This window comes from Pundamilia nyererei, unplaced genomic scaffold, assembly GCF_000239375.1.
Source record: "Pundamilia nyererei isolate P.nyererei 1_Seehausen unplaced genomic scaffold, PunNye1.0 scaffold00044, whole genome shotgun sequence".
Taxonomy (NCBI): Eukaryota; Metazoa; Chordata; class Actinopteri; order Cichliformes; family Cichlidae; genus Pundamilia; species Pundamilia nyererei.
The window spans coordinates 2495305-2515467 of NW_005187445.1; the positions used below are offsets into that span (position 1 = coordinate 2495305).

Sequence of the window (20163 nt, forward strand, 5' to 3'; positions counted from 1 at the left end):
CTCCAGTGAAAACAAAACGCAATAAATACAGCTCGGCTTTTAAACAGAATTTTCAAAAAAAACAATTTTTCAGTGTATAAAAGCAAAAAAAATCTGCCTTTGAGCCAGTGGATCAATTTAAATTCTAAATTAATATTACAATATTGTATTGTTTTTAACATCATTGTTCTTAAAGTCAGAAAAAAGGGCCCACTGGGTTTATTGTGTTTTTACATGTCTGCATGACATGCAGCGATAATACCCTTTCAGCCAACGCATTCAGCAATAGTAAATGATTTATAGACAGTAGAGGGTATCCATAGAAACAGCACAACGTGAAAATACACGCCTGTTTAGCCTCACTATTGATTGATTTAGTCTCCTCATACTTTATCCAAAAGCAACAGCAAAGTAAATTATTGCAAAGCAGCTTTTGCCTTGTCAGTGGCTTTGTTGTTAGGCAGGTGGGCTCTTTCAGTATGCTTTACCTTCACTCTTTAGTCTATTTTCCCGGGTGTTTCATACGAGTTCTGCACATTTTCATTCATTTTTGTGATGAATCTCCCTCCCTGTGCTTAGTGATGCATTTTGTAATAATGCACCATATGCCTTTCTATTTTGGAAGTGTTTGTTCTTTATCCCTCTGTTCTCACCTCTGATGATGCTCTAGCTGAAAATGTTTGTATCAGGAAGGCTGACGGGTGGCACACATCCCCTCTCACTCACACATACACTAACACACGCTCCTTAAAGTCAGATTTTTCACAACAGTTCTAGAAAACCCGTTTTCTTCACGGTCTTTGTATCAAGTGAAGTCCAGGTATCGGAAAGGAGCGGCCATCATGTGGAAGCATTCATGATGTTAGCACAGCAAATCATAAACATCCACAAATCGCAGTCAGATGCAGACATGCTCAGGAGTTCAATCATCTGAAGAGTTGTCCACACTACGTAAGACACACGCACGCACACAAAGAGAGTTGAGAGATGCATTTTATAATACAAAGTGAAAGCTATACAAACAACCACACAAACATACAGTACATATCCTGCATGCATGCATCACATGCATGTAAACACATGCAGTATTCAGGCACATGCCCATAACATAAACACATTGCTCTCATTTCGGGTGGTCTGCGGTGTATTCAGACGTGTCTCGCTGTGCCCTGTCCTCTGTGCGCTGAGAATTACCGTTTCTGGATGCTGCATGTTGGGATTGGGACACATTGGTGGAACCATGGCTCTAGGTGTGAAGTCTGCATGCTTTACAGTGTTACAGTTTGACTTGTGCATCTAACATCTACTTCTTCATCTGGCACCTTAAAAGGGCTGTGGACTCCAGAGTGACCAATTCAGAGAATACCTGCTTTAATTACAGGGGTGTGCGTGAGTGATTTAAAATAATTCATGCAGGGATAAGAGTCAAAAATCTTCCTGCAATTTTAGTCTCAGACAGCCATTTTCTATTCGGCAATGTGCACCCAGTCCTCCACCCTAGCTATATCATGGGTGAGTGTGCATGGACTGCATACTAAAATGTGTGCCTGTAGTTGAGTGTGAAGTTGAAGCTAAATATACACTCAGACGACAGTAGAAATGGCATTCGCTGAGCAAGTTTTGCTGGAGCAGTTTGTTGAAGTAAAAGCCAGTCAATTAAAAGTCATAATTTGACATAAATTACAGAGGAGATGAAAACAAAAGGACAGTAATGCTTTCTGAAATAATTTTTATTGGCACCACATAAATTAAATGGCTAGGCCACTGACAGTGTTTAGAGACTTGACTTAACAGCCTAACAACATTAATTCTGAAATGATCTGACCATAAAAGACCCTATAAAGTGCAGAAATGAATCTGGCTGTCCCTGACTTTCAGCTTGCGGCACTAACCACCACGCGCTGTCTGTCTGTCAAGGCTCACAGTGCTCATACTAACTAGCAAAAGCCTCATCTCACACACAAACGATCCTGCTGCCTTTTCTTTGCGCTATGTGGAATATGTATTTGCATGAGTGCATGTTGCAAGGTAACACTTTTGCCTTGAAATGTCACCCTTTAATTTAGAGCAAGAACTTTCATTATCAGTTTGTTGACAGGATTTGGAAATGATTAATCTGTTTGTTCATTTGTTACCAGCGAGCGCCTGTTTTCTTTTGCAAAAGCATAATGTCATTCTCTAATGTCATTATCACCTTCCAGCATAAATGAACATTAATGATTTGTTTAATGCAAGAGAGGCAGTCCCTTATCATCCATGCAATCCACCTTATTCCCTACTCCATGATGCTTTTCATTAATTCTCGTTATTCATTTCACTGAACTGGTTTCTGTATGAGTTGGTGAGTGTTCTGAAGCCTCCTGGAAATATATAACGTGTGAGCACAACCTGTCACTCGGTAAATGGGATAATGTGAACATACCTCAGCCTCCTACTACCCAGCGATAGTTGGATGACCTGAAAAAGTGGCCTTGTAGCATTTTTCCGACATGCTGCGGAGATCAGAAACAAGTTGTGCCGTTTGTGGCTGTGCCAACTATCAGGCTAAGCTCAATGTGTGCTGAGGCAACAGTGTGTCAAACCTGAAAAATGAAAAGCATTTATTCAGTAACGGTTTTCATGACCTACGTTTAAAAAAATAAATAAATTTAAAAAATAAAATTTAAAACATCCAGCTCTCAGTTGACTTTTCCACTGTGTCTGCTTTCAAATACACAAGATTGTGTTCCATGCCATTAATAAAATATGCCCATCTTTATCAAGGTAAAAACAATCCCCTCCATTAACTGTGCAGCAGGAGAATGGTGGTAAAGGCCATGTCTTCAGGGTGTTCCCCTCCCCCATCCCTCTGTAAAAGAAGAAAGAAAGAAAGAAACAAACACATTTCCCATTAAAGGTGTTAGGCTGTCTTCACACAGTATTTATTTTCCAGTAAGAATGGATTGGGAAACAGAGTTACCATGATGCTGGGAATAAGGTGCAGAGCATCAAATTAGTAATTGGCAACTCGTCAAATAATGATGATTTTTCAGGACCCATTTTGGTCACATTTTAAAGGGCATAAATTGAAGCCAGTGACAAAGTGCCATAAGTCTACTGTTTCTAATCACCAGCAGGGGGCGACTCGTATGATTGCAGAAATGTCCAAATAAATAAATAAACATCATCCTTGTCAAAATTCGTTTATGACCTGAGTAGAGTTTATCCTGATGCGTTTATGGTGATGGTGAGTCTTCCAAAGCAGAACGGATACTTCAGTCTGGATACATCCATCATTTATGTACAGTCTATGGGCCATTTTTTTTTTTTTTAAATAAATTTGTTATAATTTGATTTATTTCCCCCCCCTGTAGCTTCTTGGCAATGATAGGGCAATAAACTTGGCTTATGGGTTAGGGTTAACTAACCAAGGTTAGGAAAAGATGATGGTTGGTGGTTAAAGGTTAAAATACAGTGTTTTGCAAAATTGCCAAAAGTTCAAAAGCAAACTTTTCCTGTCTGCAAAAAGCATCTCTGCTTCTTGGTTACATCAGTTTTTCATTCTGCGACAGTAACAATGCCAACAGAGCACATTTGCCTGCAGTTTAATGGCGTCTACTTCAGACCAGTTTCAGACAAGACAGTGTTTTTGTCTGGCCACTCATCGGATTTTGCAATTATAGTCATAAAATATATATTTTTTGTGTGACTGAGAGACACGACAGACTAGGTACTGTTCCGTGATCAATCATGCTTGCAGTTTTTCCACAACATTTGTGATGTCATTAGGGAGCAGGGCATATGCTTGCTATTTTGAGGGAAGGAATGTAAAAAATAAAAAGTGACGTTAATGACACTGGCTTGTCTATGGTGTTACACCATTTGGCAGTTCCACTTTGCTACACCACCAACCTAATTTTGTTTCATTATATTTAGTTTTTCAATGACTGGTGTAGATTTGTGCTCATATTACAGAAATAACTCAACAGTCATAGAGATTTAAGACACATTTTTCGGGATAAAATGATCTTCTGTACAGTTTGGGCCATAATACAGTTGATACGATGTAGCCTAAACCAGACATAAGAAGGTGAGGAACCTATCGAAATCTTTCAGATTACCCTCTGTATTAAAGAATGACACTCTGTGCATTAAAATGTGACATTAATGGGTCTTAACAAAGTGTCAGTATGTGACGAGTCAGGAGTGAGAACTGCTTGGTGTAAGACACAAATCCTTTGTGGTTTAAATGTACATAGAACTAAAGTGGTGTTTTAACAATGTGTGTGTGTGTGCATGCATGTGTGTACGTGCATGCAGGGGAGAGGAGTGTCCAGTCCCAGGCAGCCCCACAGCTGTTCCCTAATGGTAAATATGTGCTCCTCTGACTCCTCTCTCTCTGGGGGTATGTAGGTGTGGTGAATAGTGGAGGCTAACCTAGAAGACACTGATCAGGCCCTTCCCCTTACCACATCGTCCCTTTGACCCTTGACCTAATCACCTTCCTCTCCTTTCTGTGAATGCCCTCTCAATAACACCCACTGCCTGTGTCAAACCACTCCTTTTCAAAACACAGCTGCAAACAGGGAGCCACTGACCAGCAGTACGAGCAAGATACAAATTTATAGAGATACAGAAAGGTGGTTAATATTTGCCACCTTCCAGTATTGTAGCTTTTGCTCTGCTATATTTATCTGATGCTTCCAACAACTGATATGCTTATAAATTATGAGGCGCTACAATCGGGAAATTTCCCCTCGGTAATTCTCAAATGGTTTCATTAAGAAGTTAATAACCGGCAGATTTTCTATTTCCTTTTTATGCCAAAATGAAAACCCATATAATGCTGCTTTTGGGTGAAGCAAAACATTCTCCATGAAGCAGCATTCTCGAAGAAATGTTAACCATCTAATTATATCTAACCTAATTATATAGTATATGATGATAAATCACACATGGGGACAATTTTTTTTCCATATAATCAGTAACTTAAAGTCTAGAGTACAGAGTTTGGGGAATTCTAACAAGCCTGAAAGGCAATATTTGGTATGATCACATTTATTCTCTGAACCAAGCCTTCTTTAATTTCTTTAAGTAGTCTTTAAGGATAATTTTCCAGGCTTCGTTATAGATGTTCAAAGCGTTTCTATGGATGTTGGCTGCCTTTTGCTCAGTTTTCTGTGAAGATGATCCCATAATGTTGAGGTCCGGCCTCTAGAGAGGCCAATCCATAAGTGATTGTATTCACCTGTGGGTTTCCCCCCCCCTCTCCCAGTATGCTTTTACTGCACTGGCAGTGTGTTTGGGATCAATGACAGGCTGAAAAATTAAGACAGATGACAATGTTGCAAGGTAACACAGCTGCAACCATGACGGAGCCGCCACCCTGTTTTAAAGATGGCTGCAACGCGCTGTTGTATCTCTTTCTGGGGTGGTGGCAAAAATACTATTTGTGTACCTAATTGGACATACAGTCAGCCTTTCTCCCTTTTTGCCTTCCTTACGAAAGGCTTCTTGACAGTTAGCCTTCCACTGAAACCATTTTTGATGAGGCGTCAGTGAACAGTAGAAGGATCAGCTGAAGTGCCAACTGTATCTTGGGTATAGGTGTTTGATAATCCCCCCGTTGGTGCAAAAATACTATTTTACACCTGTCAAACTAAGTTATCTGTGGCATTTAAAAAAAAAAAAAGCAAATTGTATGTTTTTGTGACAGGCTGCTAGTAATAATAAGCAATAGCAGCATAATAATAAATGAAAATACAATGTAAAATTGTGTCTTCGCTAATTTTTCTGTGATGTGTAGACACAACACTGGTTTATTTCTTTGATCGCTTGCCTTTTTATTCTTGAATAATTCATAGGTCGGTGTTTAAGTGGCCTAACAAACAGCCAAAAATAAATAAAAAAAATTCCTCTGAAAATGGTTAGGTACAAGAACTGGAGTGAGTATGAGTTCAAAAGCAGTCAATCTCCAAAGGCAAACTTTGAAAGACCTTCAGAAAGACTGAACTATTTCTCCGTTCACAGTACTGTACCAGCACAAATGCAAGTAGTCTTTTTTTTTAAAACTCCAAAACATCAAGAGCACAGACCAAAGACTTTGTCTTTATTTGTATTTTAATGTGAGTGAAATTAAGCTTGCAATTTTTCCAAACACTCAGCTTTGGTGTTCCTGAACTCCATCACCACGGCCTATTAGCTCTGGTAAGGGAGCCAATAACGTGTCCGTGATTCAGCACTGCTTCATACAAAAGATAAAACACAGAACACTCCCCAACTTGATTTTTCATACACATGTAAACTTGTGTCTAAAATTGCTGAAAATGATCAATTGCAGTGTTTCTTTTTCTACGTTGTGGCCAAAAGTAATTTGTTCCACTACATTTGCTGTAAAATGAACAATGGAACACGTGTCGAGGGGAAAGCAGGCAATCGGTATTGTACCTTGATAATATCACTAATGCAATTCATCCCAATTTTCGGGACGAGCTGTGTTTTAATACAAATGCAGGCAAGGATGCCAGGAAAAATAAACTCATAAATCTGTGAAGACATATCAAACCTTGATACATCAAAGAGATTTACGATTTAATTACACCATGTAAGAAACTGAGGGAGAAGGCTTGTTCTCAGAGGAGTAGGAGCCCGTTCAAGGTAAGAAGCAAACCGGTAGTGTTTTAAGTTACTAGTTGTTGCTGTTGTATGTACACGAACACAGTTCCTCACACTCTCCAGTATAACAGTCTGACCTATATTAAGATATTTGTGTCCCAGTTTCAGGGTTCTTTCTTTTCTTGAAATGGAGACATACGCAGCCAGAAACATATTTTTGCATGCTGCTTAAAAGGTTTGTCTCCTAATTTTCTCTGTTACTGTACCACTTTGTGGTTGCAAATCCAGAACTTTCTCGAGACGCCAGAACTTTTACAGCCTTAGTTTTATTTTCTTATTGTGGGCTTTATTTTACTGAGAGAGCACTCCCCTAATGTGAGAAACCCTGTACCATGTGAGTAACTTTCCTCTGGCTGCATGGTTTTCTGCTTCTTCGTCCACCTGACAATCAGCGATCAACACCAAAGCGGGCTTCGCCTTGTGCGTTTTGCTAAATTCTATCCCCTCATCCTTTGATGTCTTTTGTTTGCAGTCGTCATAAATGTCTGATGACAAGCTGATGTAACTGAAGACGTGCTACAGCTAAAATCATGTGGCTTCTGTTAAAAGCTTGTGTACACTGGCTGAAGCTCTCTGTATGAGATATAATACAGAGGCCCAGCATCAGAGCAAACACCCTGCAGATTATAATGAAGGATATTTAGAAAAGTCAGCCCACTGTTACTGTAATTGCCTCTCCCAGCCCAGCGCACTGTAGATGTGGCTGGTGTGCATCCAAATCACACAAACCGACAAACATACCAGAGTGCGCGTCTCTCCCCTCTCTTCACAAAAACCGTAATGTCAAAAATATTTCTTTGCTCTCTTAACACATGATCATTACAGTTTGGTGAAATGGCTGCTTGACTAAGCGTTTTGGAGGCATGTCCTGACAGCGTCTTGTCGTCTCGTCTGCCAACCGTCTCTGCTCGCACTTTGCAATTATGCGAACCCACAGTGTTACACGCGCAAGTCTGGGTTGTGACTGGGGTATCGTATCGTGAGCCATCATTCTCCTGCAGAGGATCAGAGGCAGCATCGCTCTGATTTACTGACTACAAAGAGAAGACATAAGAATGGCAACGCATTCAAAAAGAAATTCCACCTCAGTCTTATTTAAGAAAAATAAATTGTTACAAAGATTTATAAGAATTCTTTCATTTCGTTCTTAGGTTCAGGTTCATGTTGCCTCATTTGTAGTCCTAAGTAGATCTGGCCTGCAGTAAGTGAGTCGTCCATCCTCGAATGCATATATATAGATATATATCTATATCTATATATATCTATATATAGATATATATAGATAGATATATCTCTATATAGATATATAGATATCTCTCTAAGATGATGGGCAACAGATAAGCGTAACTCAACATAAAGAGAGAGATGAAGAAATGATAATGGAGAATTTACACAGCATCAGGTAGACGGCAAAACCATTTTTTTTCTCTTCTTCTTCTCTGAATGATGGCTAATTAGAAGCTTTTTCCAGAACGAAGAAACTGAAACTATATAGAAAGGGTGCAAGTCATCAAGTAAAATCAAACCAGCCAGCTGCTGTAATCTATCCATACCAGGGTTGCTGGGTTCAGCTGTGGCTCACCAATAAGCCTGTTAGACCATTTAACAGTTTTACTGAGTGAGTTTCTGTTCTTTAAAGATAAATATCCAAACCACGAGACCAAGAAAAGATGGTTTGGTCTCAGTGAAAGCATGATAACATGAAATGGTTGTTGTTTTGTCAAAAGTTTATCGAAGTTTCTTCAAACATGACTGATGCTGGTGCCCATTTTAACACATAACTCCACAGTTTGCTTCAAAGTTCAGTCTTTATAAGACTGAATGCATTCTCCAGTCTGTTTCTAAATGGACCTGATCTCTTTTGTCCGTACATTTTCTTAAATCACTGATCATTTCTTTTGATTTAAATACGTCTAATTGAAGGTAGGATTTGTCTGACCCTTTAACAAACTCATCATGGCTGCTCTCATTATCCTGGGGCGGACTAAAGATAACAGAGCCATCTGCATACTTTAAAATGGTTCTGTTTTCAGACAAGATAAATGATAAAGGTGAAAGCGCACATCCCAGCGGGTAGCCAGTCGAGGAGCCTTTTGATTAAAATATGAGACTGAATCTTGTCGACAGAAGTACCTTTCCCTCTAAATGTTTTAGCAGTTAAGTTCAACAGGTTTACCGTGGCATCTTCTATTCCTCTATATGGCTTCTAAGCGAACAGGGGATCCAGGCACATGCTTGGTCTTCTTTAAAATCTCTGACTTGCCAGAGAGTGATTGGCAAAGCAATCTTCAAGTCCTTCTAAATGATGGAGAGAATTTGGATGAAAAAGCCTAATCGGTTTTTTAATTACCGCTCACGTGAAAGTAAACAATTACACCACAATGTTGGAGACGATGCAGGCAAAGGGATTTTTTTTTTTTGGTCATGCATAAAACTACAGCTGTTCTGGGATAACATTCTTCTCATTTTTGAGCATGTATTTGTATATTCTTAATCATCCCAGAGTAATGTTTTTGTTTCTGACCGATACTTGCTATGATCGAAGGAAGGGTATACCTCTCCTCAAAGTTTTGACTGTTGCATGTAAAAGGGCCGTAACAGGAAACTGGCAAAAATGTGATGCTCCGAGGACAGATCAGTGGCTGGAAACGGTAGAAGAAATGCATTCCACTGGAAAAACTGACTAAAGAAGGAAACCCATAGGACGATGTAATAATGGACAAAATGGTATGTCAATAAGTCAAAATCTGCCAAAGGGCTAATTTTTTATAAAAGTCTAACCCTATTAGACCTCAGTACTACTGTATAAACATTTATTTACCTTGGCAGATGGCTTCTTTTTCCTGGTCTCACCAAGTGCTTGCTGAATGGTTAATGTGTAAAATATTGAAAGATTTCTTGTAAAGTGATCTGAGATGACTAATGTTAGGATTTGGTGCTCTATAAATTGAATTTAATTAAATCTTAAATGTGATTCAGTAATGTCATTTACATAGGAAAAGCAAATACTAATCAAAGTTTGGTATTTTTAGCAGACGTTATTATGTTGCAGAATGTACTGAAGTGAGCAGTGGTGAGTTTTATTTGTTACATTTTCATCTTTTACACGACTCCGCTCCAAAAGCTATGACAAAAACACATGTAGGGTTTTGTATTGGGTAGAGGGCTTACTTGACAAGGATTATAGCAAAATTATTTGTCATCCAAGAAACCCTGTAGCAGACTTCATGTCAGCATACAGTACAGCAACAGGCAGATGTTGAAGCCAGCAAGCAGGCTGAAGAATAGACTATATATTGTCAGGTTTATATAATGAGTCACAAGTATAGCTAAATGTCAACCATCCTTTATAATGGTGTTTAGCATTTAGACCTAGTCATTTCAATGTCAAAATTCTTTTTTTTTTTTCTTTTTTTTTTAAACCTTGTTTTTATGGCTTCATCTGAACTGACATTTATTCCAAGCTTGTCCTAGTATATTGATACAGCGTGTCTAGCCTTGAGCAATGGCATTCACTTGTGTGTTGTGTGTTTTTCCAAGAAACGGCTGTAAAACACTAAATTACATCACTTTTAGCACCTGTTTTGCTTTGATGCATCGTTCTAGTCTCTAACTGAGATTTTAATTTGAGAGAAGTTTGATTATGGCTGTTGCAGTTTATATTGAGGGAGTTTTTTAATTTTAGAACTGACGAGGGTAAGTGTTTCCCAAAGGGTTGCTTGTTCTTTATTTAACAAAATAAGAAATAACAGCTACATTCCCTTTTTAGTGGTGTGCGTTAGCTGCCATCGTCTTACCAGCGTGAAGTCTTAGACTATTCCAGCTGTGCTGGGCTGCCAGCCAACATCCCACTGCCCATTACAAAGAAGTGATGAGATGTGTACATGACTGGTTTCTTTACAGAAAGTTAAAGTGATAGCTGTTGTTTTATTATTTTTTGTTGTTGTTCTGAAGTGTGTGAGCCCATCTATAAGGATGCCAAAAGTAGTAGGCATCCACTGATCTTGGATGTTAGAGCGACTCTGTCTTGTACGGTTACTTAAAATTAAAGTCTGTGTGAAATTTGTCACTGTCTAGAGAAAAGACCTCAGCTATCCTGTCCTTACTGACTACCTGCCTTTTTCAAATCAGCCTAGCCAACATAGGGACCGGGGAGCTGAAATTGCTTTTTTATCCCCAAAATGCCTGGAAGGTTTTGTCAAAACCAGGAAGGAACTGGTGGTTTCGTCCACATGTGTCTGCAAATGAAAATTCTCCCTTTATAATGGAGGGGAGACATTTCCTACAGTACAAAAGGATTTTTGGAGGTCATAATTTGCTTTTACCAAAGAGAAACAAACCTTCTCACATACCTCACACATGCACAGACAGACACAACAAGTGAAGTTCCCATGTTTGGCTGTGTTAGCTATATTTCCTAATGACTTGTCTCCTTTCATTATTGACAAACTCTTTGTTTCTCTGACTGGTAATCTCTTTCATTGGCTGCATTCATTACTGTTTCTATCTTTACTCTCTTTTTTTCCTCTCTACCACTCAACACTTGATCAGCATGCTGCTCTTGGCCTGTTCACAAAAGTAATGGTGTATATAATGGTGTTTCTTGTAGTTTTTGCAGTTGCACCAGTATGCATGTCTGCTGTTTCAATTGGAAGAAATAAGTAGGTCACAACTGAATCTACTTTGTATTTTCTGTGGGGTTTATCTAACTGAATGCGTGTTTCCCTGCAGAGACCTGTGCAGTGAACAATGGCGGCTGTGATAGCACATGTCATGATTCAGTGACAGGAGTCCGCTGCAGCTGTCCTGTTGGCTTCACTCTGCAGCCAGACCGCAAGACTTGCAAAGGTATTCCCACCCATCGCCCATGGATGCAGGCAGCATTCAAGCTGCACCTGTCCAGCTCTCACTAAATTATTCTCCTGCTTGTCATTTTTCCAGCTTCTCTCTCCACGTGCAGCCAACAGGAATGATTAAATAGTTATTCACTCCTACCCAAGTTAGAACCCCTTATAACTTGCCAGTTAGATTTTCTGCAGAAACCACATTTTCTTTTGCAACTACAAGTTATTTTGCCTGTATCCATACAGGTGTCACAGATCTATCACTACCTTCTGCTTTTCAGCAACATATTTTAAGAAATATTTTGTCATGGCACCAGCTTTCCCGACAGTTTTCTTCTGCACTGCCATCTTTGTGAGTGTTGGCAGAGCATCCTCAACTCAAGCAACCTGCATAATTTTGCTGGGGTTTTTTTGTTTTTTTTGTGTGTGTGTGTGTGTGGTTTTTTCTTCGTGCAATCTCTAATCCTCTCCGAATGTTATGTGGAATTATCGAGACTTGGGGAAAACAAACATTGGATGTAGGTGAACAAAAGCAGGATAGCAGTGTGTCAGTGTGCTTACAGTGTTAGACTAACAACTCTAATAAAAATACATTGGTTTGTATTCGTTTAGTTTGAGAGGAAACAAGAGGAAAATGAACACAGGCAGCACTGGCACAAGAAGACAGACGCTCGCTTCGGGCCAGGCACTTCTGAGGAGTTGAGACAAAGATGAAGCAAGGATGGGATTATTTAATTCCATCTCTCATGCATTTATTTTAACCAGATGATGAAGACTCCCTCAAGAGACAGATGCCTCATTTGTGATGATGATTCAGAATTAATCAGAGCTGGTGCCAAACTTGCCAAGGCAGAGCACCATGAAAAGCAGGGATCAGCACATGACATATCGATTCAGTATTGGCTACAGAAATAAAGAGCAGAATAATCGGAAGGAGATGGACAATGATGATTTAGAGGCCTTACTGCTTCGGGGCTTTACTGTGTGAGAGCTGCACTCCATTAAAGTCACACGCAAGCTGATTTTTAGCCTATCCGAGGACCAGCAAGGAAACCCCTGAAGCTTATTTCCACAGAAATGACTGTCCTGTTTTGCACTGTTAGTCCAAGCTGCCTCATTTACATACATCTCCAACATACTATTCAGATTTAAGAACTTTTTTTAAAGCCGTGTGTGTGTGTGTGTGTGTGTGTGTGTGTGTGTGTGTATTTTCTTATAAGCCCAGAAAACTGAAAATGATGATGTTTCTATTTGTCTGCTGAGTGTGTAAATAGGCCACTCTGTGCTAACGCATCTTCAGGTTTTTCCTACTTCCAAGTGACAAAAAAATTGCATGCTGTAGGTTTAAGTTCAGCGCTCTCTCATTTGCAGCTGCGATGAGTGATTTGATGTATCCGCTCCTCGTTATGGTTTTCTGTTCACAGACATTGACGAGTGCCGTCTGAACAATGGGGGGTGTGATCATGTGTGTCGAAACACAGTGGGTAGCTTTGAGTGCAGCTGCAAGAAAGGCTACAAGCTGCTAACCAATGAGAGAACTTGCCAAGGTACGTAGCCCGTTTCGTTGCCATTTGCCACTTAAATAAACAAACTGTCTCTACTTACTCCTACTCCAAAGCTTCTGCTAAACACTCTTTGTCTCGTAGACTGAGATTTTTTGCATTAAATGACAACTACGACAAAAGAGCAGTTGCCTCCCGATGCCACAAAAATATGCGCTCGGAGATTTCTGTCCTTCAGAGAAGCCAAACCAGGCCTCTCTGCCATGTTTGTCCCTTATATTTAGTGGTAGCTGCTGCTCAGCAGGACCTGGGAGAACTAGTACAGAACAAATAAGAATTTGCAATGGCTGAACACAGGTGTAGGAAATTAGGGGCTCCAACTCTTAAATCTCTGGTTCTTGGATGAATAAAGCCACCACAGAAAAATACGCTGAAAAAAGACAGACAGCTTACAACAATGGAGCCAAATCCAGCCTCTCTCCAAGTGAAAAACAGATGACATGCTATTTTTCCTTTCTTTGTATTTATTGATGTGGTCAATCAATATTCAGCCTGGTACACATCAACGTCATGCAATTGGTTCAGAATTGCTGCACTGAATCACACCACTCTAACACGGTACACAAGCATCGTGTGCGTTTGATGAAAACGTACTCTCTGTCGCCGTTCTTTGCAGCCACTCTCTTCTCTCTTTAAATCTATTTTCGGTGGATGCCTTTCTTTCATTATTTGTCGCCAAACAATGCAAAGTTTATTTTGCCAGAATAACACAGATAACTGAGAAAATGCGGTCTGTGCATGTCGGAATGTAAATCACAGCTTGTTTTATGTGGCACCATGCCTTAACCTACTCAGCCGTGTGCTGTTTTGGGCCAGGGAGTCAACTTTGGAACAGGGTTGTTCTTGTTTAGCGCTGTGTGTTTTGTCTGGTGAGAAGGGCTGTGATAAAGCTCGCCTGCTGTTGAGTGAGGTATTGCCATGCTTGCATACTCCACACTATTGAGTCACTTGCCTGCTACTCGTCTTGTCATTCCTATCGTGTTTTCTCATTTTTGGAAGGGGATCGGGGCAAAATAAAAGCTGAGTGCCTCTTAGTAAAGGTTAAAGTTGATCTTCTTTATTTGCCCTTTTGTTCATGTAGCTCCTTTGTGCTTGTCTTAGTTTTTTTTTTTTTTACCCTTCATGTTGGAATGTAGATGTGTGGTTAAAGGGGCATACTGCTTATTTAGTATTACTTCCAGACTCTTGTTTGTCTCGCAAGAGACCTATTTGGGAAAAAAAAGAGTGATTAAAATCAAAACAGCTGAGGTCCACAGATCTGTAATTTTAGTCTTTCATGTGGGGTGTGCTCCAAAAGCAAAAAAAAAATCCATCCTACATTTCCCATAATGCAATAATGCATTTACAAGGGTCATAAGGTTCATATTGTCAGTTGTAAAGGTTAATATGACTTCTCTAGCTCTGTAGAAGACGTTGTGCTGTTTTCATCACCTTTGTGTGCGAGATGTGGAGTAGGTCTCTAAATTTTTTGGACATAGCTTGGGGTCTAACAGGTATTACTTTGACTAAACAGCCAGGAGTAATCCTATCATCGAGCTCACTAAAGTGCATATAGAGTATAAATCCTGAAGTGAAAGACTAAGAAGATTAGGTGCACCTGCAGTAAATTTACAGCCATCCTTCTCCTGGTTTTGCTAATAGTTGCTGGTGCTTCGTTGCGTGTCACTGTGTTCTCTGGTATCAGTTACTCTTAGACATTTGCAGTCACCGTGAGGTGTTGAGATGTGTAAACTGAACTCTTGGTTTATCTTGGTTTAAACAGTCGTGGTGTTTCCCTGCTTTCAGTGGACCATGGTCCCTAAGTCAGGATGGGGCATGTCTGCTGAGCCCCTGTCAGCATTCCACCACCCACAACACCCTCCAGAATCTCCTCCTCCTCCTCTTCTCACTCGTGATCCACATGAGGGCACTCAGATGTTCATCAGACCTTGTGTTTTCTCCAGAGGGAACATCAGTGATGGAGGCCTTATCTGTACTGGATAAACAATAGTTGCCAGTGTTTTCATTGCAGTCGATCTCATTTGCCGTTTTATTTTGAGTAAGGTTCAAGGTTAAAGTGATGTGAGACTGCATAAAGGAAGTTAGTGACAGAAGCTCTGAGTTGCGATTCTCATCTGCATTCAGTGTGACTGCTATCCCCCTGCACGTACATCACCTCATGATGTCGTCTTTGCCCTCCCACTGCATACTTCACCTTAACTGTCTTGTAAATAAGGGTTGTGGGAGTCCCAGATGTCTTAACACTTATGCTCTGTAGCATGATATCACACAAAACGGTGTAATGATAAGTTGCAGATTGACTTCTGGCGTCACTGGTTGCAGCATATTTTAAGGATAAACTCAGTCACCACGCCTAACTCCTAGAGGGTTTTAGACTTTTTATTTAAAAGTGCGCTTGAGTCGAGTTTATCCTTAACACTCCAAAAACAATCACTTTTGCAATGCCTCTTCCAGCGTGTGCCAACCCACGCTTCACTCATCTATCATTGCTTTTATGAATCTCCAGAGGCCTCCGCAGGAGACAAATGGCAAGAACTGTATGAGCTTGTTGTCATTTTTTTTTTTTAATACTTGGTTTGTGGTAAAAAAAATTTCTGTTCTAGAAGATTTATTTTGTAAAAGATAAGCTGCACCAATTATACATTTTGGTGTTTTTCCAGCTTTAAAACATCAGCTTGTACGTTTCCTTCAAAGCTTGTGTACAGCTTTGTAAACTGATATCTTAATAAGCTATTAATCTCAGAACATTTTTATCTTTTGGTTGCTCTTACAACATGCCTGCCAAATATTAACCTCAGTGATCCTCATATGGTTTATCTGTCTAGTTTGGATTATGCCCAGTGCGCAAATGTCAATGTTTTATTTTTATTTTTTCAAAAACCATGCAAGATTTGAGCAGATATTTATCAGTCTGTCTTCCTGCGTTCTTTAAGCCAGCATATCATTTAACCAAACATACTTAATTGCTGTGAAATACCTGTGACCTCCGTTTAATGGCAGCGTGTGCTTCCTCATAACCCAGAGGAGGTTCAGATGTAGCTGATGAAAGCATGATATTCCTGGGAAAGTCCTGAGAAACCTTTGTTTTATTTGCCAAGTTGATCCAGCAAAGTTGTAGCACATCCCCATTTTCCACCAGCATTTGCTGTCTGGGCTTGACAGAGATCATTACTGACATTAAAGGGAGCCTTGATCACAATAAAACCAAATGTCATCAGTCTCCTGTAGCTTCATGTGTCTGTCCTTATGGTCTTTGAGCCCATGACATTTAAGCAACTTATCAGGATCCATGTGTAAGAGAGACAGAGACAGGCAGGAAGGAGCTGATTTGATGTAGATTTGCAAGTGAAGCTGACAAGGTGAGAAAACCAGAGAAACTGAAAATCCACGTCTTCTTATCTGCACTCGTACTGTGACATGTATATCTACGTTCTATAGCAAAAAATGTGGATGTTTAAACGCACATTTACGTGTTGTCCAAGTAACAGACTGACAACTCAAATTCTAGGACTTGTACCGACTCTGGCTCATTTAGCATGCTTAAGATGAAAGAGAAGGAAAGTGTTCCCAAGGTCCAACGTTAGCGTGGAAAAACCAACCCAAAGGCTCCTATTATCAGGTAAAGAGTGGGCTTTCTTTCGTCTCCTGCTGTGGCCACTTGTTATTTCAAAACAACTTGGACAATTTCATTTCAGTGCATCGAAATGGAAAACTGCATGACTGCAGGAGGTCAAGCGCTATACCATGCACCAAACAGAAGACGCCTTTCTTGGAAAATACTTTTTTTTTTTTTGTGACATATTTTCTGACCCATTGCAATTCTTGACAACCAAGAAATACAATACAGAAGATGAAACGAGGACAGATCCCATTATTATTGGAGGCTTTTTGTGTGTAATTTGTTGAACTGTTTGAAAAGTTTATAACAGCATGTCTTTCTATCTACACAGATATTGACGAATGCTCTTTTGACCGTGCCTGTGACCACTTTTGTGTCAACTCTGCCGGAAGTTTCCAATGTCATTGTCATAAGGGCTACGTCCTTTACGGACTGGCACACTGTGGAGGTGAGCCAGCATGTCTGTTTCTTCTTTGCCTTGTCTCCGGGTGTAAATCTCCTGTCTGTCACTCTTCCTCTAGAGCCAGCACTTCTGTGCTAACCTTTCATTTACTGCTCTTATGTTTGGCAGGGAAAAAAAACACTAGAAATACTAAAAATGTTATTAATTTTAACATGCCTACTGACAGCTTTAATAAAGCACTGCTGAGAGATTTTATAGATTTTACATGACTAATTTACAAAGTGTTTTATTTCTGCAGTAACTGTTATAAGACTTGCAGGAAGTTTAGCCATAGGCATTACAGTGACTGAAATGTCTGCGCAGCTTTTAGAAGAGCTGGCAAGACATTTTTACAGACACCCATTGTCCCCTGATGATGCATCCTAACAACCTTTGTGATCCTCTGACTTTCCAAGTAATGTCACAGTTTGTGGGTCTGAATGAAATGTTTCAAAATCGTTTTGTGCATTATATTTATATCCCCCTTAGGATGAATTATAATGACTTTGGATTTCATTTTGCTTTTCCTCTCATGCTACCATCAGCTACGTTTGTCCATTACTTGAACAAATGCCTTTAAACCATATTGTATTCTGACCACTTTCTAGGCTGGACTCTTATGATTTATTATTATCAGGTTGTCAGATCATCAGGACTGGAAAGAGATCATCTCCTTGGTAAAAACAGAATTGAATTTAAAATTCATCTCCTCGCATACAAAGGCTTGAATGATCATGCCCTCTCATATCTTGAAGACCTCAGATGTCTTTGTTCAAAGACTGAAGGCTTATTTGTGGTTTCTAGAGTGTTTGAAAGTAGAATGGGTGGTAGAGCCTTCAGATATTAGGCCTCTCTACTGTAGAAACAGCTCCAGTTTGGATTCGACAGACAGTCCCTCCAGTTTTAAGTTTAGACTCATAACTTTCCTTTTAGATAAAGTTTGTAGTTTGGGCTACATCAGGTGACCCTGAACCATCCCTTAGCTATGCTGCTATAGGCTTAGACTGCTGTGGGACGTCTTTTCTTTTCTTTTCTTTTCTTTTCTTTTAAGGCACAAACTAAACTTTTTTTTAAGTGTCAATGTATAGTTACTGTTGGTGTTTACACAAGCTAAGCTCATTAATCTGGAGACAACATCCTTAAAAAATAGAAAAACAAAAAAACGTCCCTACATGCAGCTGCATTCTTGGGTAAAACTGAAGTGTATTTAAATGCTCACTCTGATGGATTACCTTTCACAAGCCAGGTTTAGACCTCTACAAGTCGATTTTCAAATGGACTGAAATGAGCTGAAACAGGTGGCTGCCTGGAAGGCAAGAACTCAATCTAAGAACTTACGCTACACTTGGCAGTCATATAAAGTGCAGACAATTTGTGCTGTACTTAATGTACTAAAACATGAAATAATATCATGGAGGTTATGGTCCTTCAAGGTGGAGTATGTCCATCAAAAATGGGCAGGTAGTTACTGTACTCTGGTGTAGAACAGATAGGAGAAACGGCCTTTGGTGTCAGAAGGAGGTGTGTGAGGGCACGTCAGATCTGCCAAGAGGCCCGCCAGAGCACATCAGGGTGTTGCCGCGATCCTTTGATGGAGCGTGTATCACCAGTTAGAATCTGCTGCTGTCTCCTGCACCTCGGGGCCTCACAGTAGTTTTGGGAGAGACATAGAGAGACGGCATATGCACTTGAAATACATAGCTTTGAAGTGACTCGTTATGTGTTTTTGTCTGTAGTTTGACAGGTCGACTGATCGGGAATGTTGCAACAGAATTGACTATACTGAGACTAGAGAGTGGTAACTTGTAGATGTTTGTGATCAGGAGGTGCAGTTAGTCAAAAACTGCATAGGAGTAACAGTTTTACATTTTTTGTGAACCACCTACTCTTTCTTTGTTTTTTTTAATGCTTACTTTCAATGGAGTCAGAGATGTGGTGGCAGTGCTGCTGGGTTGCAATACATTGTAAGGGGTTACTTTTATTTTTATCCACCCACTGTATGTAATTCTGGAATTACATAGTCTGCTGTATTTCAGAAGAGTTTAATAGGTTCACGGGATCCATTCCACACATGGGTAGCTGTATTAGCTGTCAGCTCAGGGAATAAATGTGCCAGGATTGGATTTGTAAGGCTTTTACTCACATGATGGACTGTGATCAGGCTGCACTGAGCTGCTAAAAGGAAAGAAGATGGTCAGGCGTAAATGACTCTCTATACCATTGTATAGAGAGCAAGTGATGAATGATTTCCCCTCTTTCTTCCCCCCCCCTCTTTTTACCACCACCGCTGTCGGAACTGTTAGATAACCCCAGAGATTTATGGTGATCGCTGCTGTACTTTCTTCGTCCCCAGCCACAACAGTATGAGGTTATGTTATCCCCTCTGTGGTTTATCAGCGGACATTATGGCTGCCAAACAATTCAGAAATCTGGTGTTAAACAATAGACTCACCCTAAACAAACCCAATTAGGTCAGTGACCTGCTGTTAAGCATTGTGCCGAGGCATGTCAACATTCCTCCCAAGTGAGAGTATATCCAGCCATTCTCCCTCTCGGCTAGCAAAACAATCTGCTCATTTTGCTTATCTGCTTTAAAAAATAGACTCAAACTGCTTGTGACTAAATACTTTTAAAGTATTTTTGAATTTACCTCATTTGATCCAGTCAGCATTTACCGTGGCAGAAAGGCATTTTTATCCTACGAAAAACATGTTTGTACATAGATCTATGAAAAAGATCTCTAAACATCAAAAAGGGTTCCAGTTGATACCTAAATACTTAAAGGGGGCTTATTAGGCTTATTTCTAGCTCCTTAATTGTATTCCTGGGCTGTAATAGAGCAGCTTTCAATAATTAGAAGTTTAAAACAATCTTGTACTGGAACTTGGTTTAGCCCCTTAGTTCATCCACCCCTCTAAACCAAGCCAGTTTACCCTCTTTTACTAGTCAGCTTCTCTCTAAACCAGTTTTTCTTTTGCAAACCTCCAAAAAGCAGGTTGTTTACCATATGCAGATCAATATTAGGCAAAAGAGTCATAAACTAAGCATTTATGGTGCTCTGTA

The 20163-nt window shown here is 39.9% G+C and overlaps 1 protein-coding gene across 2 annotated transcripts in view; it reads left to right on the forward strand.

Annotated features, from left to right (window-relative positions):
- Nucleotides 1-20163, forward strand: part of scube3 (signal peptide, CUB domain, EGF-like 3) — a 74579-nt gene that overhangs the window by 44785 nt on the left and 9631 nt on the right. The window contains exons 7-10 of one of the 2 annotated variants that reach the window (XM_005731745.1): nucleotides 4279-4326; nucleotides 11365-11481; nucleotides 12902-13024; nucleotides 16990-17106. In XM_005731745.1, coding sequence (XP_005731802.1) covers nucleotides 4279-4326; nucleotides 11365-11481; nucleotides 12902-13024; nucleotides 16990-17106 — 405 coding nt within the window. The remainder of the gene's footprint in view (nucleotides 1-4278; nucleotides 4327-11364; nucleotides 11482-12901; nucleotides 13025-16989; nucleotides 17107-20163) is intronic. The other variant, XM_005731746.1, reaches the window with a different exon arrangement.